General features: G+C 44.1%; 1 protein-coding gene across 1 annotated transcript; it reads left to right on the forward strand.

The window, feature by feature from the left end:
- Window positions 1-11,642: 11,642 nt before the first annotated feature.
- Window positions 11,643-11,931, forward strand: PtA15_4A253 (uncharacterized protein; the record flags this gene model as incomplete). The annotated part of the gene is made up of 2 exons (XM_053168118.1): window positions 11,643-11,709; window positions 11,774-11,931. 2 exons carry the CDS (start codon window positions 11,643-11,645, stop codon window positions 11,929-11,931), a joined length of 225 nt encoding a protein of 74 aa, XP_053019359.1.
- Between the last annotated feature and the right edge of the window lie 15,208 nt (window positions 11,932-27,139).

A 27,139-nucleotide genomic window follows, 5' to 3' on the forward strand; every position in this document is an offset into this window, starting at 1 on the left:
GGTAAGAATGGGGTACAGTACTAGCCTGGAGGAATTCAGACACCTTCTTTTGGAAACTCTTCACAAGGACCTGGATCAAAGAGTTACTAGGAGCTTGATGAGGGACAATCAAATGCTAGCCTCAAAGGATGGAGGTGATATCTTGCCAGACACTGAAACTCTTCTTACCTACATTCACCAGGAAGTTTACTCAAGATCAGTGGTCAACAGAAGGACTGAATGGAGGGCAGAAGAGAAATTCACTTTGGACAAATCACCTAGGACCTCCAAACCCACACCTGCTACTCAGGGAACCGCTCCTACTGCTTCTATTTCTCTGGACAAACAAGTGGAACTCCTTACCAAACAACTTGCATCCCTCACTGCTGGCAAAGGACTACCTCCCCACATGGACAAACCTGCCAGGACCTGGCCATTCAAATGCTATTATTGTCATCAGGAAACCCATGGAACCAACAGCTGCTCTCAACTTGCCCAGGACATGTCTAGTGGTGCTGTTATCAAGGATGGAAGAGATTACAGACTTCCAGACAAATCAGTTATTCCCTGGATTCCAAGCAGACCAATCAGAACCCCAGTGGAAGAGTACTCTAAAACTAAGCTCACATCTTCTTTTGGCCAACTAGAGGAGGACCCAGTCTATTATCAAGCCCATAGTTATGAAGCAGACCTTGGAAAGAGGACTAGAAACAACTCTAAGGATCAGGATGAAGAGGAATCAGCCAAGGCAGACAAAAGGATCAGGAAGGAGAAACAGGACCTAATGGACATGGATACAGAGGACTTACTTCACATGACACAGCCCCCTACTCCTAGTGCTTCCAAATCCCCTACTTCAAAAGGCTCCCCTCAGGTCAGATTCCAGGATAAGGACAAGGATTCAACCACTGCACCTAAGGACAAACCAGCTAAGAAAACCTATTTGGAAAAGACTTTGGCCAAGGAGTACCCAGGAATTGAAGAAGAGGTGGCTAGTAGGATGTTAACTGCAGGAAAGATGGAGTTGGCCTTTGGAGAAATCTTTGCTATATCACCAGGAGTTACTGACTGTATTAGGAAGAAGATAACCAACAGAAGGGTCCCATTGGATGGTGTCAAATCAGCAAACTTCACAGACATGGAGGATGGAGAAGAACCAGCACAGGAGCAACCCACTACTCACTACTCCTGCCCCCTTGGATACATCACCATCACTATTGGAGGAGAGAAACATCAAGCACTCTTGGATACTGGTTCTATGGTCAACATTATTCCTGAAACTCTTGCACATAAACTTGGATTGGTACTCACTGCTAAATCTATGAAGCTCAAAGGAATTGGAGGCCACCTTACTGATATACCTGGAATTGCTGAAGATGTGGAGGTAACCATTGGGAAAGTAGTTAGGACAGTTCATTTCTGGGTAGCCAAAGGACCAGTTCAGATGATTATTGGAAAGCCTTTCTTGATGGATGTCTCAGCTAACATCAACTACAATGGAGCCAGAGGAGAAGCACTTTCAATCATGGATTCAGCTGGTCAGACTTTTTTGGTTCCAATCATACTCCCCAGTAATCAGAAGTGGGAAACCAGCATACCTTCCAATTCTGGACTGTTAAATTTTTTAGATTGAGACCAGGTTTCCAGTTCCCCTCTCTTACAACTGCAACCCTGGAAAACAACCAAAAGCAACAAACTGTAGTCACTCATTCAGCAAAATATAAATCAACTGTAAAAAAATAAAACCAGTAAACCAACCAATGCCATTATCTCTCAATCCCCCATTGTCAAGGCCACCACTCTCAAGAGATCCTTACCTCACTCCTTTAAGCCCTTTTCCTCCACCATTCACTCCTACCTCCAAGATTACTCAAGAAAGGCTGGACCTCATCAATTTTGGACCTCCTGGATGGCTTTCTCCTCAAGAATATCTCCTGCTGGTATGGGTAATTGTGATTAGACAAGGTGCTTTGGCTTTTGTAGAAACAGAAAGAGGCCTTCTTAAACACACCTATGGACAGCCTTATATTATTCCAGTCATTCCTCATGAACCTTGGCAACAGAAACCAATTCCAATCCCTGCACCCATCAAAGACCAGGTTATAGAATTGGTAAGGGAAAGACTCAGCACTGGCCTCTATGAACAATCCTTTTCCAGTTATTCCAGCCCTATATTTTGTGTAAAGAAGCAGGATGGTAAGCTCAGAATTGTACATGACCTTCAGAAACTCAACAAAGTCACCATTAAGGACGCTGGACTACCACCAAAGACAGAGGAACTCATTGAATCATTCACTGGAAGGGCTTGCTATGGACTAGGTGATATTATGGGAGGATATGATGAAAGAGAATTAGCTCCAGAATCCAGACCTTTGACCACCTTTGAAACACCCCTTGGAAGATTTCAACTTACCAGATTACCCCAAGGAGCCACCAATTCAGTTGCAGTTTACCAGGCCCAAATGATGTGGATACTCCAGGATGAATTACCTCAACATATGGGAATCTTTGTGGATGATGGAGGTATAAAAGGACCAACCTCTGACTACAATGAAGAAACTCTAAAGGACAACCCCCAGATCAGAAGATTTATCTATGAATATGCCATTACTCTGGAAAGGATTCTTTTCAGGATTGAAGAAGCTGGACTCACCATCTCTGGGAAGAAATTTGCTTGCTGTGTACCTGCTCTGGATCTGGTTGGCCATGTGGTTTGTAAGGAAGGCAGAAGGATATCCATCAAGAAGCTCAACAAAATTGAAACCTGGCCAACTCCCACCACTCCTTCAGATGTCAGAGGATTCCTAGGTATCTGTGTATATGTTAGAATGTTCATTAAAAATTACTCAACCATTACTGCTCCACTCAGAAGACTCACCAGGAAGGACTCCTCTTGGGATTGGACTGAAGATTGCCAGGATGCCTTTGAGGACCTTAAAAGGATTGTTGGAACTGATATCACCCTGAAGAAATTGGACTATGGACCTAATGCTGGCTTAATCAAACTCTCAGTGGACTCCAGTGTTATTGCTGCAGGTGCTGTTCTTACTCAACAGGATTCTGATGGATTGGAAAGGCCTGTGTTATATGAGTCAGTAGTCTTTTCACCCAGGGAATCAAAGTACTCACAATCCAAATTAGAACTCTGTGGTGTTGCCAAGATCCTCAAGAAACTTCAAACCAAACTGTGGGGCCAACATTTTCAACTCAGAGTGGATGCCCAGTGCCTTATTGGAATGATCAACAACCCTTCACTTCCCAATGCCCCTATGAACAGATGGATTGCATTTATTCAGTTATTCTCCTATGACCTTGTTCACACTCCTGGAAAAACTTTCACCTTACCTGATGGACTTTCAAGAAGACCCCCTGATTCTGATGAAGATGACTGTCCTAGCTTTGATGAAGATGAAACCTGGATCAAACCTCACCCTGGATTTGGAACTAAACATTCTTCTTTTGGCCTGCTTCTGGGGACATCAGCTAAGTTGGGGGAGGGGGTAAGTAACTTGCAGCAAGGAATTTGGAAGCACCTCCAGGAATACCTTTCAACCATGAACAAACCTCCAGGATGCAGCAGCCTGGAATTCAAGAAAATTTTGCACAAATCAGCCAACTTCTTCCTTTCCAATGGAGCCTTGCACAGGATCAACAAACCATTCTCCCAGATAGTAGTCACCTCCTCTTCAGCTCAGAATTCCATCCTCAATTCCCTTCATGAATCCTTAGGCCACAGAGGTATTGCTGAAACCTACAGAAGAATTAAACTCAGATTTTGGTGGCCAGGTCTCAAGAGAGGTGTTACCAAGTGGGTCCAGTCTTGTGAAGCTTGCCAGAAGAGGAGTTCAAAATTGCCAATGGAACCCAAGAAACCTACAGGAGCAGCAACCATCTTTGGAAGAGTCAGTTTGGATACAGTTCACATCAAAGCTGGCAAATGGAAATACCTGGTAATTGCAAGAGATGACCTTTCTGGATGGGTAGAGGCAGTTGGACTAGAAAAGATTCAAGCAAAGAAAATCTCTCAGTGGTTCTTGGACAACTGGATCTACAGATATGGAGCCCCTTGGTCAGTCACAGTGGATGGAGGATCTGAATTTGGACAACAATTTCAAAAATCCCTTCTGGAATCTGGAATCAAAATCAAAGTCACCACCCCTTATTATCCTGAAGCAAATGGTATGGTAGAAAGAGGACATCAGGCAATTAAGGATACCTTGGTCAAGCTCTGTGGAAAAGAAGGCAAGAAGTGGAGGAATTATTTACCTTTAGTTTTATTTGCAGACAGAATTTCCACCAAAAGATCAACTGGTTACTCACCTTATGAATTAGTTCTTGGACAGCCCCCCATCTTACCCATTGACCTAGAATTGGAAACCTTCTTTGGAGTGGATTGGTCAAAGGTAGAATCAACTCAGGATCTTTTATTGGCTAGGACTCAGCAGCTTGAAAACAGGGATACCATCTTGCAGCAAGCACACCAGCAGCTTATGGATTCCAGGAAGAACTCTGTGGACTATTGGAACAAGAAGAAAACATCAAGGCAGCCACTAAAGAAAGGTCAATTAGTAGTAGTGTATAACAAATCTTTGGACTCTCAGTTTGGCAAGCTCTTTGAAAATAAATGGAATGGCCCTTACAGAATCAAAGCTCAAAACCCAGGAGGATCTTACATCTTGGAAGAATTGGATGGCACAGAATTAGCCAGAAGGTTTGCTGCAACTCATGTCAAGGAATACCACTCCAGGTAAAAACAAATAAGGAATAATCAATTCATTTCTTTCCTCTTTTCTCTTTCTCATCTTCTTACACAATAACATAACAACAAAATAAAATCAAATCTATAAACAAATCAGAAATAAATCAATATAAATCAGTCTCAAAAACACTCTCAAATAAAAATAACTAAATATAAAAATCAAAAGCTCACCTCTTCTTCTTTTATCACTACATCACCCTCTTCCATTTCACTTTCCTCCTTCTCTTTCTCCTTTCCCTTCTCCTTATCTAAAAAAAATAAAAATAAAAATCAAAAGAAAATTAAAGCATAACATTAGTAAAAATCCTCAATAAAGAATAAAAATAGAACTTACCCTCAGCTCTTATCCTCTCCATTTCTGCTTCTACCCTCCAACCATCTTCCTCCTCTTCCACTTGGTCCCTCACCCTTAACAACTCCAGGGCATTCCTCTCCTCAGTTTCCTCTATCATGGCATCTATTATGGAATGAGTATCCATCTAAAAATCAAAATAGAAACAGGGAAAAATATCAGTATTATAATCAATCTTCTTTCTTTTCAAATTCTTATTCATATACATACGAAATCCATTCGACATACATGTGTAAAAGCGTCGTGGAACCGGCTATACAATTTAAGGCGTGAGTTTCGTGCGGCAACCGGGTCGTCGAGATCCTCGCAAGCAAAGGCAAGAAGTCCTTGTTGGATATAGCGGCGCAAGGCATCGACTTCTTTGGGTTTAAAAGAGTCTCTCATGCCGGCGTTGTACGCGTGAACATTGTCGACGAACGAGTGCGCTCTGCAAATAGAAAAGGGGATTTTGTAGGAAGGACTAATGACGGCCTCTTCGTCGAGCTGCGAAGATGATATGGACGTATTGGACGAATAATCTACCAAGTTTTCAATGATATCTTTCGGCGATGAGGGTGTGGAAATGGCGCTGGAGGCAAACATTACGGATAATCAAACGCGATAACGGAACTTTTCCGTTGGCCGACGACCTGGACCTTATAGATACTCATTTTTTCTTCATTTTATGACGTCACTGTGGACGCCTTCACCGCTCAGAATCGTGTGGCGCGGATTCTCTTTCATTCTTTTAATATTGACTCTGGTGTTCGACCCAGTTTAATTAATCCTTGGATCACTTTTGGATCGCCTACACGTCATTCATTATTCCTAAAATCTTTTTCAGTCGAATGGCCAGCTTCAGGAGTCCATTTGGACAGTTTCTTGGCGGTACCTTTGGCTTATTTCATTATGTATTCCTTTAATTTCAACTCCCTTGCGGCGGAAACCGCGGAAATCATAATGAAACTTTGAACCATTCCAATAACGATTCGGCCGACCTCAAAATTAACATTAATCTTTCCAGTTTTCATCTTCCCGATCTCACCTTTCGTTTGAACTCGGTTTCAGCCGATTCTATCGAGCGGTTTCGGAATTATACGCGCTCAAAGTCACCTTAGTGTTTCCACGGGCTCATTCACAACTTTCATTCAGTGTTCACGGCGACCTATCTGTCGAATTAATTCTAAATATACCGTAATCCTTAATTCATCTTCTCTTTCCGTTCTTTCAAACTAATCCGGAATTAGACAATTCCATTGACTGAAAGCTGAGTTATATCCGAAAACAGTTTGCCTTATATTGACGCGGTGTTACTACTACGCGCACCCGCGGATCTCGCTTGGATCTTTAACCGGCCCTACACAATCAATACTCAACCCTTAAAAATAATTAGTATATACCATTTTAATCTAGAGAATCTTATCTTTCGAATGAACTCGGTTTCAAGAAATTTCATCGAGCCGTTCCGAAGATACAGGTCGACCATTTTCTATTTTTCTTCTCGTCATTCCGCACGCGCGCCTCCCGCTTGGAGCCCCCGCTCAGACATCAGGACCCCTCTTTCGACAGCACGCGCGCATGGACACATGTTACATTCCTCCTCTGTACAAAATTTAACGCTTTTTCGTAGTGGACATGGGGAAATTAAAAGGAGTGAAGTACTCAAGAATAAGGGGACACACAGACACACACACACGACACGGAGGAAAGAAGAAAGAGAAAAACCATCATCATGGAAAAGGAATTCATTCTGGAATAATCACTCATTTTTATCCATCCATCAATCCATCCAATCATCATTATTCCTTACCATCTAAATATTAATTACTGGACATCAATCAATTCATCCATCCATCAATCCATCCAATCATCATTATTCCTTACCATCTAAATATTAATTACTGGACATCAATCAATTCATCCATCCATCAATCCATCCAATCATCATTATTCCTTACCATCTAAATATTAATTACTGGACATCAATCAATTCATCCATCCATCAATGATTAAATCCATCAATCCATCATTATTCCTTACCATCCCATAGCAATTACTGGACATCCAACCACCACAATATTGGAACTTCATCATCTTCACCCTGTATTCTAGGAATTATTCAATCAGCAATCCAATCACTCATTCATTCATCATTATAATCAATTTCTTCCAACACATTGCAGCTCAGAAACCACCCAACTTGAGCAAGAATATTCTTTGGACAGCTTATCAACCTCTCTGGACTTCAAATTCTCTTCACTGAACTTTACATTATATACTCAGAAACTCAGAAATCCAGTCATTCAATTCCAAATCATTCACACCCTTCAGAAATTACAATTATCAACCTCATCAATCAATCAATCAATCATCATCAATCATTGCATTCTTCCTTAGCCTCAGTTAGGCGGGAAAATTATTCTCCAGAATGTAAATTAGTCTAATATGTGTCTGTCTCAAGGATATTGCCTTCAGCAGAGTTAGATCTTCTTATACATTCAACCCTCATTGATAATTGGACCTTCTTTTGGATACTGGACTCTTTGGATTGGATACTGGACTATGGATACTCTGGATACATAGGACTATTGGACTTTTAATTGGACTTGGACACCTTGGACGCAGATATACTGGACTTGGATTATACTTGGATTCTAATTGGCTTTGGACACTGGACTCTGGATTTGGACTGCTACTCAGGACTTTGGATTTCACCTTTTGGAGGAAGAACACTGGACTTTGGACTTTGGACTCTTGGACTCAACATTCTTCAACTCTTTCTGGATCACTCTTCTCTTTGGTGCATTGCCTGGGGACAGACAATAAGTTGGGGGAGGATGTGGTGCTCCATTCCAAACCATAAGTAGTATTATATTGCTTTCTTTTACATATATTCATCATTACATTGAACATTTCCCCATAAACCTTCACAAATACCTCATTATTATTGCATATTCAGATTCTACATCAAATTTCACGTATAGTCCCTCATACATAGTATACCCTTATCTTCAATGGTTCAGTAGTTATAGAGGATATAAGACTTACAGATAATCTACAGTCTTCATTAGTTACAATACTCAATTCATTAGTAACTTACTTGAATCATTACAGTACATTACTTTTACATAATTACTTTCACATCCTAAACCCTTTACATACATTCCTCATTATGTACTATGGCTATTATACACATTACATCATTAGATCTGTGCTTACCTCTTTCAGTAGTGCTCATCATTACAAGTTGTTACTATGTTCTCATCACTTTTCCCTATTAGTACATTCTTTTATTCCCATAACCAGCATTCCCTTTTCAGCATTGCTCATCATTACATACTGTTACTATGTTCACATCACTCTTCCTCATTTGTACAACCTTCATTCTCATAGCCAGAACTCTTCATTGTCTGTGCTCATCCCTCCTTACTATAAGAATTGTCTTCCCCCCCCTCACTTGTACCTCATGCAGAGAAATATATACAGAATTTATAGATAATTTTGGATACAGAAATTATAAGTTCCCCACTCTCATCAATCCTCCATCTCTCTTACCCTCAGTAGTCAGTAGTTAAAGCTCATAGTACTAGCTCCTAAGATCAAGCAGAAATCAGCCACACCTTTTCTTCTTTTTTCTTAGTGTTACTCTCATCCCCTCAGCATTAGTCAGGAAGGCAGCCTCATCAGCACCCTTGCATAGCTTACATTAGTACTAGTGTTGCTATCCATTTACCTTCCAAGCTCTATTCTCCCCTTTGAGTAGTTCCACAACGTGCGCGTCCATATGGCTGCGCAGTCATAGCGGGTAGCGCTCTTTGGGCATAGGTAGGCGCAGCCGTGTGCCGCTGCGCAGTGATAGCGGGTAGCACTCTTCTAGCGGCACTTAGCGCGCTTTACGGCGACTGCGCTATTGCTGCGCAGTTTTTTAGCGATAGCGCAACGATTTGCGCTGCGCTGGCGCTTTTGGAATTCAAGCAAAAATGTTTTGCGCTTTTTTTAGCGATAGCGATAGCTGAACCCGCTACGGATCCGCTTTTTGCCCGCGCTGAAAAGCGCGGCCGCGCTGCGCTGCGCTATATCAGCGCTTTTTTTAGCGCTGCGCAGCGCTTATAACACCGTTGGAACTTGGCTGATGGAGAAAATTTGCAATGTCAGCCCAACCCAACAGACCCACAACCTCAAGCTTAACTAGGCCTGTACAGGGAGGAAGTGGGAGCAAGCAGCAGAGCTGTCCACTGCATGGTTTTTTGATTTGGGCTGAAAACCCTCTATTTTGCCTTTGTTGTGCTGTAGCTGCTTTGTTGTTCACAATGGGGATGAGGATGGGCCGGGTTGGGTCGGAAAATTGCCAATCCGCTGCAAGACTCAAAAAGTGCAAGGGTGAAAGCGCTGCGCTTCAAAAAGCGCAGCGCAGCGGTTTTGGTGGTCGCTGCGCTGCGCTGAAAGTAGCGGCCCCGCCCGCTGCGCTACCGCTTTTTGGGTCTGGCAAGAAGCGGGGACCCGCTACTTTCAGCGGTAGCGCAGCGGAACCATTGCTGCGCTACCGCTTTTTGAGCTGGCCGCGTAGCGCTGCCCCGCTGCCAGCCAAAAAAGCGCAGCGCAGCTGTTTTGGTGGCCGCTGCGCTACCGCTTTTTGGGCTGACCGCGCAGCGGTTCTCCGCTGCGCTGCACTAAAAGACCGCTTTTTTGTAGCGCAGCGTTCTCCGCTGCGCTGCACTAAAAGACCGCTTTTTTGTAGCGCAGCGCAGCGTTTCAGCCTTGAAAAGTGGTAATGAAACCCTTTTGCTGAATTTCAAAGGGTATGATGGAGTTGCAAGCTCTGCCCTTCTGTTATCAGTCAACAAGACCCACCAAGCTCTGCTTGGCAAGTTTTATTAGGTGATAGGTCTGGTCTGTTCCAGATGAAATCTGTTTGACTGACAACATGTAAGTTTTTTAATCACTTTGTTATAGCGGTTGAATTCCTTTATTATAGGGGTTGTTGTAAGGGTCTTAGGATTTGAGTGTGGATAAGTGTTGGGTGACTTGTGAGTTCTGGGTGAGGAACTGGGGAGCAGACCACTGGGGGTGGAGAGAGCTCCTTTTATAGACAAAAGTGGAGCCCCAGAGGGGCTTGTGGTTTAGGGTTTCAGCTAATCTAGACAACAAGGTGGGGGATTTTAGCTGGTGGGAGTAGATACAAATGATGTCATGACCCCTCAGGGGCACATAAATGGTGTCAGAATATACAGAAAAACATTCTAAACATGCCAGGGGTGCATACATCATGTCAGAATATACAACAGAAAATTCTAACACATGCATAAGGTGACAGTAGACTGCATGAGCTGTCATACAGGGGTAATCAGTGTATACACAAAGTCTGAGGCTGCAGAAACAGTGTAAATGATGTCATATTATGTATATAAAGGAGTGTATTTAGCTAATATTTAATGATTGTAGCCTGACAGGGAGATGTATGTTTGCACCACAGATGTTTTCTCAGCAACTGTTTACGAGTGCCTTCACACAATTCATGCCAAGGTTTGGTCCGATCCTTGTTAGTTACTGGTTTGAAGTTGGTTTGAAGTTGGTCTGATCTTGGTTAGAAGACCAGGTCATGTAATGCACAATCTATACTGATGTTACCTGGAATCATGCCAGATGTTTTGTGTAATGTAACCGTATAATGTACACCATAACTATGTTGAAACCCAGCCCAAATTTATGATAAGTTGTACTCAATCTATAATTTTGACCAAAGATAAGAATTTTTTGACCATGATGATTTTTAACCTCTGTGTAAACCCATACCCTATATACAGGTTGCTCTGGAACATTCTTTTTATAATTTTCAGCACACACAGAATTCAAAAGGAGGTGTGTGAGGTGACAGAGTAATTATCAATGCTGCTTGAACTTGTTCCCCTTGGGCCAAGGTGTAATATGGGGAAGGTATCTTATCCTTGCCAAAGATACGCCAGTTTTTCTTAAATCATGATTTTAATCTGGTTTGAATTCGGTGTGCATTTTCTGAGGGGCTAGCTGGAAGTATTTGTCACACAACTGTACGCCCGTACGTTTGTGTGACACCTATATTATCACACAGCCAAGCAATGCCGAGCTGAGTGCCCACACAGCACCGGAATATTAGCTGAAATATTTAAAAGAGTTATATATACTAGAGGCCAAAGCGGCTACGCCACCGCAGGCTGTAAGCCCCCCACCTCCCTCAACTCGTGCAGGCCACTTCAATCCCAATAGCAGCTCTGTGTTCCCAATATTTAATCTTTGGCTGCCAGTGGAGATGGGGTGTTTGGTTGTTTGGGTGCAGAACTGGTTGATGGAGGGTAACCATGTGATGGCTTGCAAGGCGTTCAAGGTGACCTCGCTGCCCACAGGCTCCATTTTTGGTCTTCCCCAGCCAGCAATCCACAAGCCAAACATTTATTTGTTTGGCAGGCGGTACAACAACATATGCGAGGATCTGAAGGGGAAGGATGAGAAGCTGTGGGTTGGGTTCTCTCTTTATCTGGGCAGCCTTTGGGAGAGAGCTTCTATGCAATTTTTGTGGGGGTGGGCAACAGACACACCATGTGTCACACACCACACGGCCAACGGGATTATCAGGCTGCTGGACCGGAACCAGAAGCTGAAGGTGGTGCCGGTGTGGCACGCGGCAAGCCAGTGTGGTGGGTTTCTTAAGCTGTGCACGGCCATTGAAGCTGCCGTCAACCTCAGGCTAAACGGCGAGCTGGCCGCGATCCTTGAGCCCCTGATGCACCGCTACCCCCACCAGCTCATCCACACTGGTCAGTGGCTCACACGCAGACACTTGCCCCTGGCCTTACCTCGCGACATGCTCTCTTTCTCTCTCCGGTGACTAAATACATTTAACATATAAGAATGTACACAACTATATGAATAGATACATATAAATCATATTACCTGCGTATACACATGAGCTCCCATGGGGATTTAATAAACCACCCCACTCCCGCAAGTAGCATCCTGTGCCCAACCGCCTCAGCATGGAAAGTCCCACCAAGGAGAACATCTCCTTGTATGATTACAGCCGGATAGCAGAAGTTTTCCACTGTTCTTCATCTGGGAAGATGGAGAGCGGATGAGGAGTAACAGCGGCAATGAGTTCAGAGGTTAATGGGCTGGGCGGGCAGAGACGTACAGGGCCTGGAGTACGTTGGTCATCACGTCAAGTAAAATGAAGCTGCCGGTCTGGCCAACGCAGTCAGAGCAACAGACAATAACCTGAACGGCACCGGTTCCGATGGCAGGTTGGACACCCTTGGGCTGTCTTGGATCCAAGTGAGATATGCGGAAGCCGTTGATGGCTTGGATGTTCAGGCGCTGAATCTGGTTGTATGCCCGTTGCGTCTTGGCGAGCAGCTCGAGCACAATATTCTGCAAACTTCTAAAAAAGACATCTAAGCATTTGGAGCATATTGGAAGTCATCAATCTCAGGTTTGAAGGCGGTGATACTGGTCTTGGTCTAAAGAAGAAGCAATAATTGGATTGCCTGCTTCAGCAAAGACTTGATCTAAGGTGGTAACCCGCAGCTGGAATTGACCCCCAAGGCGGCTTGGTAGTGAGTTACACACCGCATACATCCTCTATGCCCTTCACTGCGGCTTGCTTCGTGAGCAAATCAGAAAAATTGCAGGCCCGTTTGAAATACTTGATCACATTGTCGCAACCTATGTCGTGATGAGATTGGGTAGGCTCTCGCACCTCTGTGGAAACGACATGTCCCGGTCCTTCCAATAGCGGACCACCAGCAAGCTGTCCCACCTGTATCAGGGAAGGTTGCCATAGCACAGCAGGGAGGGGAGACTTGAGTTGACCAGAAAGATTAGGCTGACGGCCTGGGTTATGAGTGTCAGCCGGGAAGAAAAATGTATCAGCTCCTTCCAAATGGCCCATCAGACATAGCTAAAACAAAGCAGCATGATGCTCTTGCAGTATTGGGGGCACCGGGCATGCGGTTGCTAGTAGTCAGGGTGATCCAAGCATACATCTTGATCTACGAGGCAGACATTGTGGTCAAGAAGCAGTAGGGACTGTTGGCAAAGCCTGGACAAACCAATTTGGTTGGAATCGGATACCTGTCAAGCGTGGAGTGATGGGAAATCCTGCATTGTGTGGAAGGTGGAGGGGGTGACAGTAGGCAAAACTGATCAGTTGGTTGTGGTGATTGCTGAGCAGTGCACGGTGTGGGTGGCGACCGTGGCGGTGGCATAGGACAATGGTTGGAGCGGTGGCAACGTGCGGGAAATTGTTGAGCGGCAAGCGTTGAGAGAGTGTTGACTGTGCATATTTAAGAGGGGGGTGGCAGCGGTTTGTCCCCCCAGGGGCTCCGGTTTTGTCCTACCCCCTCCCTGGGAGCCCACTAATCACTTGATTAGGGCCTTCCTGGAATACTCCAACAACCGGCCCACTTTTGCTTGTTGCTGCGGCACAGCTGGAGGGTCATCCATAGGGCCTTCGGGCCTTTGGGGATTTCAACATGTACTGTGAGATTTGTAGGCTGTTTTTACCATTTTGTGATAAAAAACGCCCCAAAACTTAGATCCAGAGGTCTAGGATTTTGTGAATTTAAGAAAGTGGGATTTTCACCTATATGTACACACATTCTTTTGTTAGGTTTTTTTGAAGTGATTAAGAAACCCTGGATAATCTGGGGCTGCCCTGAACTTAGCCCAGACTTCCAACTCTATTGTGAAAAAAATCATAAAATTTGCTAAAACAATTATGTGAGAATGCTTGCAGCCCAGATGCCTATCTGCCACCTGCAAGATCACAAGGTGGCTATGGTCATTGATCAGTTAGCAATTTTTCATCATTTGATGCAAAAATAAAGCATCAAGGGGATAGCCAGTGAGCAAAGCTAGCTCAGTTCAGAAGGAAATCACCTTTTCTCTCAAAGTATGTGATGCTTATAGCATCAATCAATACCAAAGATATAAGTATCCACTATGTTAATTTTTTTCCGAAAGTCTACAAATATCTTGATTGATAAAAACAGAAAGAAGATTCATTGAATTTATTCACTTTCATCACAAAGGTATATCTACCAAGCCAAAATTTTTGTTTTTCATGTATGAAAACACATTTTGAGCGGTGTGGACGGCATAATAAGCACATGATCAATGAAAATATATTATTAGGGGGTTTCAAAGTTGGCCAGATCTAACTTGCATGCACTTTTGCAGGTCGGTGTTCAAGTTCATTTGAACACCAAGTTGTAAAAGTACATGCAAGCCACACTGTACTACACCCCCTTAGCCTGCTTGGATGTTTTTTTTAAATTTGGTAAATATGCAATAAAAGCCTTGAACACCAACTTGAAAAAGTGCATGCAAGTTGTGCATGGCCAACTTTGAATCCCCCTATTACATCAAGAAAAATCTGGTTTCTGCCAAGAAATGGAGATTGCTTTGCAATGCAGTTGAACACAGGTTCTGTAAAAGATACAATTACTCAAATAGTCCAGTTGGGGTGGACATCAGGTTGATATGAAACCATGTCCAACATGAATTCATACAAGATTCAGAATCAATTCAGACACACTTGAGCATAAATTCAATCCAAAATTACGCATAAATTAATTTCAAGTTCTGCAAGAGATCTTAAAGGGTTCCTAAAGAGAGGGGTGAAGGCACTTGAAAGCAAGTGCTGAGCAAACATCCGTGGTGTTGTATACTGTGATATGTATAAGTGTACTACTGTGAACTTGGGTTGAGGCAGGTGACAGCTGGGTTACTGGGGCTGGCCATGTGATAGGTGTCCATGAGGTGTAACTTCCACACTAGAGGGGGCCCAGGGGTGCTTCCAGTGGTGGCTAGGGGTGATATTGCCCGTAGAATCCATTTCTGGGGTCCATTTCGTGGTATCTTGCGGCCTAGTATGAGTAATTATGTGGCATAGAAAAAACCTTTTATTTTTCCACTTTTCCGTCTACCACACCGCCCCGCCCCATTTTCAAATGGGCTGGGGCGGGTTGGGTTGGAGTTTCAAAATATCAAGACCCGCCCCATGAACCAATCCATCAAAAGTGGGGCAGGCAGGGGAGGGTTGGCTCATGGGTTGACCCATGGGTTGGTCTTGAAAGATGATTTCATAAAAATTGCTATTGAGACCTGCCCATCTTCATGGGTTGGGTTGGCGCGGGTAAAATTGTGTCAATATGTACAAGTTTAATCCTCTGTGATCATGCACATGGGTTATCACAGTTTTTGGAAGGGAAAGGATAGAAAGGATTTTTCAGATGATACATAATTGCAAATTGCTTTCAATTTGCCATCAGTTTGCTTTTAATGAAACTAGAGGCCAAGGCGGACTCGCCGCTGCACTCCCAGGTCCCAGTATCTAAGGTTTATGGAATATTTGTGGCACTCATGGAGTACTCTCTGGATTGTCTATTTATTATGATGCCACAATTATACCCCTAGCCTAAGTCTGAAAATCAAAATCCTCTTCCTCAGGATACACATACATACTTTGGAAAGAGATTAATTGAATTAGACATTGATCTGACCAGAGTACTGTTTTCAAAGTTTTTAATCCACAAGGAGGTGGAATATATTTCTATGATTGAGATCCCCAAGTTCTCTCAGGCTGGTCTTTAGGCTGTACAGTTGCATGCAGCATTCCACTGTACAAGGTTTTTGTCTGGATCCAAATGTTGGGGTCCAAAACCTAAAAAATACAGTTTTTTCACATATTTTTGGGCGGCTGGGACATGGTATGGTGTCCTAGCTATGGTTTTACACCCACCAGACACTCCTCAAAGCACTGCATGACAGTTTCTGCATTCATGTGTGGGTTTAGTGCCCAACCAGAAGGCATAATTATGGTTTTAGGAGCCCATACATATGCACTTATGCCCGTATTTGGGAGGTGGATCCCAAAATATGGGCTGTGAACAAAAAAAAATTGGCTTGACCAAATTGGTTGCCACTTTAGATTTGGAATCCACACACTCTTTATACTCTGTTAGAGTGCTGGACCCCCAACCCAGTTGGGGTTTCAATTTTTGCGGGTAGCTCTGTACAGTAGAATGTTGCGCGTAACTGTAGATGTACGTTTGAATTGATATAGAATTAATATTCTCTGAATTAAAAGTAGGATAAGCCTAAATGTACTCCAAACTTGTACTAATTTTTGGCTTTGGGGGAGGTGGGTTAGGAAGATGGTACTCCAAAAAATCTGGAGGGCCTATTTTACTCTTAACTCCATGTTTGTTGGAGCACATGCCTTGGCACTCCAAAATACACCAAAATGGGATGCACTCCACCCTGATTTTGGCTTTGCACTCCAGTGTGCAAATATGAACCGGAGTGCCCACAGTAGTCATCAAGCAGGGCACACCCCACTTGATGACCAGCTAATGTGCAGCTCTGCTCAATGAGCAGTACAGACCAGTCATTGAGAGGTGTGAGACCCCTCAATGGCTGGTACAGATCAGTCTTTGGGAGGTGTGAGACCTCAATGACCGGTCCAACCGGTCATTGGGAGGTGAGAGATCAATGGCCGGCACGCGACCGGTCATTGTACTGCGGAGCCCCCCTGATGACCCCTTGATGGCCGGTCCGACCGGTCATCAAGAGGTGTGAGACCCCTCAATGACCGGTACCAACCGGCCATCAAGAGGTATGAGACCCCTCAATGGCTGGTCCGACCGCTCATTGGGAGGTGAGGGACCCCTTGATGGCCGGCACCAATCTGTCATTGAGGTGTACTGTACTGCGGAGTCCCCTCAATGACCGGTACCGACCGGCCATTGAGAGGTATGAGACCCCTTGATGGCCAGTCCAACCAGTCATTGAGAGATATGAGACCCCTTGATGGCCAGTCCGACCAGTCATTGAGAGGTGTGAGACCCCTCAATGGCCGGTCCGACCGGTCATTGGGAGGTGAGTGACCCCTCAATGACCGGTCGGACCGACCATTGAGGGGTAATGTACTGTGGAGTCCCCTCGAGAACCGGTACAGACTGGCCATTGAGAGGTATGAATCTCCTCAATGCCGGGCTGTTCCGGTCATCAAGAGGTGTTACCTCCCTCAATGACCGCACAGACCGGTCATCAAGAGCTATGACTCCTCTTGATGACCGGCACAGACCAGTCATTGGAGAGGAGGAGAATCTGCTCAAAGCCGGTCTGTACCAGTCATCAAGGGGACTCCACAGTGCATTACCCCTCGATGGTTGTGTGAATCCCCCTGATACCACTACAGATTGGCATCGAGACGAGATGGAGACCTCAGGGAGGATGCCTCCCCGGCAAGTTTCCTTGGATCCGGAACATGTCTCAATGACCCTGACTGGTCATCTTGAGAATTCAAGCTCTCAAGCTGACCTGTAAACACTCGGATGAGTGTGTACAGGCCAGCATTGTGTCTGCCCAGATGCAGGGCCCTGACAACCAAAATTTTTGGTTTGAAGGATGTCAGGGCCCTGTGAGCTTGGTCGGATACTTAAAGGGCTGGGGGGGGGGGGGGGGCTGTTTGTACCCCTAGGGGATCTGGTTTTGTCCACCCCCTCCCTGAAGGCCCCCTATTTCATTTGAGTAGGCCCCTTCTTGATTTCAAAAAACAAAAATTCCAAACCCAAACAAAACTTTAAACTCACACAAAACAAGAAAATTTAAACTTTGAACTCACACAACACAAAAAAAAATTTAAACTTTGAAGTCACACAAAAGAAAAACATTTGAACACAATCAAAACACACAAAAACATAAAATAAACTCACACACAAACAATAATCATATAAACTCAAACAAACCATAAACTCTGTACATACTTAAAAAAAACTTAAACTTTTTAAACTTAAGGAACACAAATTTCAAAATTTTAATTTCTTCTGCCTGCAATTTCAATGAAATGCAGCATGAACCCATGAAGTCAGTTTCTGTGAAACTGTGGTTTTAATAAACTTGGATGTAACCATACCTTTTTGTCTTCTTTCTTTTCTTGGTGGGGTTTTCATTGCTCTCCAAGGTGTGTTTTTCAATAGCTTGAATATCTTTCAAAATTCAAGGGCTGGCTTGGCATGATGAGTCTTGCAGATTGAAATAATAAACCAAGAGCCAAGTCTGTTGGCGCAGCTGGAGCAACTCAATTTCCAAAGGATGGGAAGATCAGAGAATAAAATTTTTGTTTGGCTTTCCATTCTTCTCTCTTGTGGGGATAGTCCTTGACTCCTTCAGACACTAAGATGAAACTGCCTCAGAATAGATTTCATTGGCAGATATTGCTTCTGTACCAAATTCTGGATTTTCTGATTCCTAGATATCTCACATCACCCACGTCATGAACCGGGTCTTAATGGGTACCTATGGGCAGACCAATCTTGAAAAACCATGTACCCAACCCATGATGGGCCACCCGCTGGGCTGACCCATCCAGGTCAAAAATTGCCACCTGGCAGACCCGCCCTTCCCCAGGCCTGGGTGGGTTGGGTTGACCCAACCCTCCCTCCCTAGTTAACATCCACCCAATTTGCTTCACAGACAATGAAGGAATGCTTCTTTTTGCTATTTTGGTGTTATGCAGTATTTTTTATCACTGCTCATTATTTTTATAATGATTTTTGAAAACCATCAGTTTTTGTCCTGATGTGACTTGTTTTTGCATGCCCAGGTTGCTTGATCCACTTTTCCCGCTCCAGTGTAAAAAAAATCAAACTGTAATCTTATAAGAATCCCAGTTTATTAAAAACACAGTTTCACAGAAATTAGGTGCCTGGTTTTGTGGCCTGCATATTATTGAAAATACAAAAAAAAAGAAAATGAATTTTGCAAAAGTTCAAAATAAATAACCCCTAAACACCAAAGTGCCTTGGGCTGACCCCCCAGCCGGTGCGCAAGCAACAGGCAAAAAGAGGCCGGCAGACCCCCCTGTGCTCAGCAAGTGCTGCGCTGGAGAGGGGCCAATAAGCAAACCAAGCCTATGCAAGCGCAGCAGGTCATGACATTGCTGGATGATTGACTCAACAGGGGAAAAACTCCCTGAAATCAAGCACTCCACTCTTTATACATATTTACATACTCACCCAGATTGAAACACATGGTTGCCAGCAAGCCTCACCATCTCCAATGCAAAGCCTTGTGACCAGCTTCCCAATACCATGTACAGGCAACCTCACGCTCACCACAACTTCCAAAGACATGGTATCCAGCAACCTAAAAACCATCAACAAGGGCTTGCAATCACCAAGACTCCGCCAACCTCAGCCCACACCCCCAATAGATAACCTTAATACATATCCCCCTTTCCCCCTTGCCTGCTTCCTGCTATCATCAATACCACTACGTAAGCTGAGCCTTGGTTGCTTGAGAAACCACAGCTTTGTTGGACAACAAGTGCCAGGCTCCAGCACAATGGGCTTTCCAATCATCAAAGTGCGCACACATTTTGTATCTCTGTTGTATTCAACATCACATATGTAGATATGCAGGGATCTATTTATAGATCCCAGGTTTCTTTGAATACTCAAGCTTTAATATGACATGCATCATAATCAAGCTGTAGAATTTTGAATATTTATTAATGCTGATGAACTCTAATACTTGTAGCTCTAGTCAAACTACTGTTGGCTCTGACTTTGCGTTGGTCAGGAGTTTTGGGAGCAACTTGTCTGATGTGAAAAAAAGTTGATCTTTCTTTTGATCAGATTTCCACGACCAAATACATAGGATTCTCTGGAAAGAAACATGGATAGCATCAAAGGTCCCGCTGCATGAATCAGATGAATGATGAAGTTGAGGAAATTAGTATGTACTGTTGGCCAAAGATTTGAACTCAACACAATTCCAGTGCCTCCAACGCAGAGGCTACAGTTGACCTGGCCAAAGATTGGTGTGTAACTGGAGGGCTTCAAATTTGGTAATTTAGAAATGAGGTTAACTAATTGACTCCTTTAAATTACATCCCAACTCCCAAAACAGCCTTTTTGGGAGCCGGGATGTAATTTCCCCGCATAGAACACCAGGGGTGGTTTTGACGCACTCTCCAGAGAGTGACATACCATAACCTTTTTCCAGAACTGTGCTGGATGCTTTTGGATAAAGTAGTGTAAGAAATAATGAACAATGGTTGAACTCATTCAGTACGTACCTAGTACCGCTTGGCGGGTACCCCTTGCACCCGCCTCGCACCTGCGCAGCAGTGCCGGGTGCGGTACTAGGTACTTGGTTTTGGCAGGAAAGCGGTGCGGTACCCAAATAACGCCTACAAGTACCTCCCACCCCCCGGGGGATTGAGGGCCTTTACTTGGTAGATACAGCTTGGCAAAGGTCTCCCAGTTCCTCTTGGAATATCCCGCTCGCCAAGGGGACTCCTCCCGGGGAGCTGGATACATATATTGTATCCAACTCACGGCCACCAAGGAACCTCCTGATGAGCTGGAGAGGAGTCCCCTTGCCAAGCTGGATACATATGTATCCAGCTCACTGAGAGGAATCTTCCAAGGCAGCTGGATGTGTCCAGCTCGCCGTGAGACCTCTTTAGCAAAGCTGGATATTGTGTATCCATCTCGGCGAGCTGGATAAATATTATGTATGTATCCAGCTCGCCAAGGGATGTCCACCCGGCGAGCTGGATGCATATCCAGCTTTCTGGGTGAACTTGCCTCTTTTACCGGAGCCATTCCTCTGGGTGAAGAGGTGTACATGCCTCCAATCATATGGATCAGTTCCTCCTTGACCGGAGGATTCATCTGGTGGAAGAGGAGAGCTAGTGCTTGCCAGGAGGAGTCCCTCCCGGTGAACAGTGGCTTTTTTACCCTCCAGCTTGTTGCAAAGGACGGCAACGAAGTGGATGGAGAAAGCATAACAGAAGAATGCTGCAACACCGAAAAAATCACAGGTGGTACCCGCGGTACCTGCAAGCAGTACCCGTGGTACCTCCCAGGTGGTGCCGGGTGTGGTACTAGGTACCTGAAATGGGCCCAAAAGCAGTGTGGTACCTGGGTCCAGAATGACTATCTCTATCATCCACAACGTTTCTGAAAATTATCACGGATTCATCCATAAATCATCAAGAAGTCATGCACAACTCAACTGGAACTCAATCAGAACACAGTTGAAACCACTAAGACACAATGGCCACAAATAAATCATAACTCAATTTGAACTGTTTGTTGATTGGGATGATCTCTTGGGGTTTAATTCATATTATTCACATGCTCATGAAGGTGTTCATTGTTTTCAATTTGCCAATTTTTCCCTCATGTGTGAGCATAAAATGTTGTTACAAATTGCAGGCTGGGCCTCTTTCAAATCAACAACACATACACACCATTTAGAATGATGTGAAAGGCCCACCTGAATTGTCATATTTCCCTAAAAAAAAGGCAGGTGTCATCTATAATTGATACAAAAAAGAATGAAAATAGGGTGAAAGTATATATGTCAAGTCAAGCTTGGAGGTTTGTGGTACCATATTTCCGCTAGACAACCTGGATTCTTAACACATGTAAGCTTGTGAGTTGTTACTATGGTTTTTGTTTTCCAATGTCTCCATGCACATGCACGTTGCAAGACTCAAAAGGTGTCGTGAGACCCTTTTGCTGAATGGCGAAAGGTATGGATGAGGTGCAAGCTCTGCCTTTCTGTATATCAGAAAACAAGACCACCAAGGTAAGCTTGGCAATTTATTTTGTGATAGGATATGTTTGAAGATGAGATATATAAGAGGATTGTTGTCGATGTCCGAGGTTGATGGGGTTACTGATGTATGTGATAGGTGACGGTGACTTGATGTCTCGAGTGGGGCTTGAACCTAGGTCCTTGGCCTGGGGGGTATATAAGTTCAGAAAGTGAGGAGTGATGAGGGTGAGAGGGAGCTAAGCTCAACCAGGAGTGGAACCGGGGACTGGTTACTGGTGAAAGGTGTGTGACTGAGCGGTGATATGAATTTCAAATAAAGTGTGAAAGGTTTGTGAAACTGAGTGGTGATGTGGGCTGATAACTGTGATATGGATAGATAATATGAGTGATAAGTGAGTAGAGAATATAGACCGCCAGATGGCATAAGGATCTGAGGGGGAATGTCCCCTGATGCAACGGTGGGCCAGCTGCGCTGACCGTAGCGTTAGCGTGGCGTAGCGTAGCGGAATTCCACTAACTTTTAGCATAGCGTTAGCGGAATTGCGCCTTTCTGCGCTAACGCTACGCGCAAAGGGTGCGCAGCTAATTTAGCTGTTAGCGTAGCGTTAGCGCAGATGCGCGCAATTGCGCTAACGCTACACACGCAGGGCGCAAAAGAGCGCGCGCTACGGTGCGCCACAGTACTTTTAGCTGAAAAAAGGCCTTTTTTTCTGCTAAAAGCGCTGTAGCGCAGCGTAGCGTAGCGTAGTGACTGTAGCGGCGCGCTAACACTAACATACAATTGGCGCGCTGTTAGCGCCGCTGAAACGTAGCGCAGCGTAGCAGCGCTAACGCTACTCAAAATGAGCGGGCGCTTTTTGCCGCTACGCTAACGCTAAGTGGCCCTGTAGCGTAGTGTAGCGTAGTGTAGCGTAGTGTAGCGTAGCGGCCCACCGTTGCCTGATGGGATGAGGAGAAAACAACTGGCAGGCGGAGGCCTCCTTATATAGACAATGATGAGGGAATTTAGCTCCAGGGGAGCAGCTTTGAGGGAATTTGGCTGGTGAGAAAGTAAAACTGAGGGAATTTAGCTAGACTATCTACAATGCGTCCCTTTGATATGCAAACAGGATCATATATATTCATACAAGGATTTTCCAAGACCATAGGTATGCAAATGAGAAACAAACATATGCACAGAGAAAATAGGAGGTGAGGAATGATAAAAGGAAGGAAGAAAAGTAATTCATGTGCCGTATGCATTATGCCAAGTATGGTAGCCAAGAGTTGAGTCTGTGTGTGAACCCATTCGGACTGGTGCGTGAAAGGGGTGATTTGTGTATCTTCTGATCCGGTAGAGATATGGGAGTGGTTTCAGTGGGTGACTAGGGGTTATTTTGGTCCTATATTCCATTTCTGATGTCCATTTGGCCGTATCTTGAGGCGTTTTGTGAGTACACATAAAAGTTTGAATTTTTCCTCCTACAAACACAGGAATAATGACCACATCCTCCCCCAACTTATTGACTGTCCCCAGTCAATTATGACTTATAACTGTGTTTGTTTTGAGGTTGAAGCTTGATTTGGCTTGAGAGTGTATTCTTGAGTTCATGGTTTTTGTATGGGTATTTTGTGTTTTGCGGAGAGTGAGACTTGAATTTTTGGGTTGAGGCGGAGGCTTGAACCGGCGCCTTGTTTGTTGGCTGAATTTATTTTCATGCTGAGGTTGGGGGTTGAAACCACGTGCTTGTGGTGTCTGATTTTGTTGGGTTTGGTGGGAATTGAACCCAGGTTATAGGTGGTTGGTTGTGGTTATGTCCCTTGGGGTTCAAACCGTGGTCCTGTGGTGTCCAATGTGCTTGCTCGCGCGCCTTGGGTGTCGAGTAGTCATTGGGGGGTACTGGTTTTGCGTGATTGGTCGCGCGGGCCTCGCTGCTGCGCCCGCAGTCGCGCTCTGCGATTTCTGGTGACGTGTGCGTTCCTCCGATTTGGAGTACAAGTCTGTGACAGGTCTTCGCGCCTGTGATCCCTTTCTAGCTTGTCCGATCCCGGCTTTCGATCTCCAGCAGCTTCCATGCCTCCTATCAACGATCCACGACTACTCCATTGATCGATTTGGCTAGCAGATCTTCAACTAGGTACGTCGCCTCCTATCTTCTTTGTTCGGATTTCTTCTTAATTCAAGCATGATCTTCAGAAGATTCACCATTGATAGCTCCTTCTAGTGTGTTTACAAGAGAGAACTAATTGCCTGTTCCCTTTTATTATTCACTTTACTTGTGCATTTGAACGAAAGACCCGACCGTATGCATATCACATTCAAATGAACTCTGACTGGAAGCCTTGTTATGTCTAACGCAATCGTTTCGAAATCAACTCCTATTCTCTCCTTGTCACAGGGGTCAATGGGGTCCTCTTGAAGGGAAACAACTTCCCGCCTTGACTTGATTCTCCCTCTTTGTTATTCACCGGGTCGCCGCGGCTCTCTTGACGCTCTTCACCACAGTCCGTTATTGACTTCATCGATTCTCCCTCCATACTGTTCTTCTTTGGAATCCATTTCGTCAGCTTAGCCTTGACTCGTTTCCCTTCACCAATTGTTGATAACGTCTAGCCTGTTGATTCTGATTTTGTTCTCATCCCATCTAGACCTGGCCCGCGAGTCTGAGGCATCGACCGTTCTTTCTGTTCCTGACCGCACAATAGTTCTTGTTCATGAAGAGATTAACCTCCTAAGCATATGTTCTACTTTTGCTTCTAGCTATCGCCACTGTTTGTATATCTTCCTTGTGATAAATAGTGGTAAAGAAAATGTTGTTTTTTTTTTTTTTGAGTTGGCCGACCGCTAATAGTGTTCCACCCAACCCAGTCACAAATACGAGGGATTCGCAAGCATCGAGTCTTCTTTGATTTATTGTACTTGTTTTGAACCACCTCAAGTTGTCCCTGATATGGCGCCAATTACTTATACGCCGGCTTTCCGAGTCTACTAGTGAAATAAGCTGAGCCTGGCTTCCTTCTCCTGTGTTCGAGGTATCTGCCCAAGTGATGGAGTCCTGACTGCCTGTATTTACTTTTTGAGTGATGCTAAAAAAACTGAAAATTTTGAAAGACTGAGATTTGAGACTGATAATAAAGACCCCCTCCCCCAACTTAAATGGTTGTCCTAAACCAAGAGAAATTGTAAGCCAAAACCTACACAGAGGTCTTCTCCCCCAACTTATAAAAAAAAGAGTAAAACTTGAGAATGAAGATTGGTGGAAGGAAGAGGGCAATGAATGACTGATATGTGAAAGAAGTGTAAGTTCCTCCCCCAACTTGAAAAGATTCTAACTCTGAGAGTGTAAGAATTTAGAGCTGATATCTGATTTTGATGAGTGTAGAAAACAAGAAAACAGGAAAAAATGATGAATGTTTAACCAATTCCAACAAGGAGCCTTGGGAGGTTGAAGGTTTTCTGGAGTTGTCCAAAGCGGTCTGGCGGAATCTTCAGGGTTGATTTCAAAATGAGCTTCTTGAGTAAGTGAAATAAGAGGAGAAATTGATTCCTGTGTGATTTGAGTTGAGATAGATTGTTGATTGATCTGTATTCTTGTTTCAGTTTTGATTCATTTCTTGAATGATTTGGTTTTGAGGCAATATCCGGAGGAACTGGTGGCGGCGGAGTCTCAAGTGTTTCTTCAGAAGGCTGACAAATTGTATTTGGTTTGATTGAAGTTGGTGAGTTTATTGGTTTGAGATCTGTAAAATTGTCATTTGGGTGGCATAGATTGATGGTTCTGTCTTTCTTTTCTTCAGGGTCCGTATCTGTGGGTCCTGGGTCCTGAGGTGAAGGTTTGTTGAAAATTTCTTCAGGTTGATCCAAGTGAGGTTTGAAGAGATGCTTGTTGAAGATTTTGTCTTTGAGCTTGTTGAGATCTTGAATGCAGCTGATAAAGTTTCCCGCTTGATTATTGTTTTTGATGTGCCATAGCTTGTCTCTTGTGTTTTTAATGGTATCTTTGATCAAATCCAAATTGAATTGTTGAAGCTGAACTCCTTCTTTGGCCATATGAATAAGGCCAGTACACGTCCCGTTTAGGTTTTGGACCATTTCTTTAGCAAGTCGGAAAAGATATAAAATAATAACCAATATAATTTGATTGATAACCACAAAGCTTTTCATACTGATCTTTGATAGTTTCTCAATTCCGCCTAAAATTGTTAACCAAAGAATCAACCTCCAGGATAGCTGATCTAATGTAGGTGGAAGTGATTTGTGCTCCAATTGGATTCCTATGTCTAAGTTGCCAGCTTTAATACTGTTGGTACCAAGATCCTTCATGTTATTCTCTTCCTTTCCTTGGCCTATTCTTGCAAGTGGTACTGATACTTTTCTTCCTTGTGTGGCTCCTGGAAATCTTTCTTGTAAAGTGGAGATAATCTGGGTTGTGTATGCTGGTGAGATTTCCGTGAGCTGAGCAAATGTTGTTGGTATCTTGATGTTGTCTAGTTCCTGGAGTAGCACTTCTTCTGGATTCAATTCCTTCTCTTTTCCAGCTAGTCCCTTCTCTTTGCTCCATACTTTCTTGACCATTCGTCTTGCTGGGCTGCGTACCAATGTTTTGGGTTCTTCTACTTGGTCAACATCCATTTGTTCCTCTTGGCCGGGCTCCTGGATCCTTACGTTTCTTCGTCCTTTCTGAGCTTCTGTCCTTGTCATTGGATGTGATTTGAGGTAATTTTCCGCCCCCAGGGTTGGTGGTTGCCACTCAATTATTTGTGCGGAGGTTTTGACTGGCTGCAAATTTTGATGTTCCTGAACTGCTTCTTGCATTTTAGGGTCTGCTGACGCGGTAGCTACAACTGTTCGGATGGGCCTAGTTGGATTCCAAGGAATGTGCTGGCCGTTTGGTAAGTACCAATCCTTCCCGTTACGTTTTACCAAGCCTTGTGCTTCATCTTTTAACATTTCCCCGCACCAAGTAGTGGAGTGACCCTCCCTATGGCAGTAGTAACAAGTCTGGCTTTCATAGAGCGGTGTTGAAGTTCTTCCATTCCCTCGTGAGAATTCTGATTGATCTGATGGCCTATCTGCCGGACGGTTTTGGTTGTATGTAACTGGGACTAAACTTCGCATTTGTTGTTTGAGAGCTGATATCTCTTGAGTGAGTTCTTGAACCTGTTTATCTGCTACTTTGGAATTAGGTGTGTTGGTAATCATCTTTTCTTGTCGACGACTATCTCCCTTCTGAGTGTCCATGGTTTTTTGCATGACCCGGTTCGAATTGGCAAAGCTTTGTACATCTACATATCCATTTTATTCCGTTTGGATTTCCAACTCGGCTGCTTCTATTGCATGGTCCCAGAGTGGCGGTTTGTTACTTCCATCCTTCCCCTTGGGTAGTCTTCCTTGGCTGACGAGCGATCTCCGGATATTCTTCTGACTTTCTTTTGAAAATTCACTTAAAAATAATAGCGAGGCATCCTCTTTTTTTTTT

Source organism: Puccinia triticina, chromosome 4A (genome assembly GCF_026914185.1).
Source record: "Puccinia triticina chromosome 4A, complete sequence".
NCBI lineage: Eukaryota > Fungi > Basidiomycota > Pucciniomycetes > Pucciniales > Pucciniaceae > Puccinia > Puccinia triticina.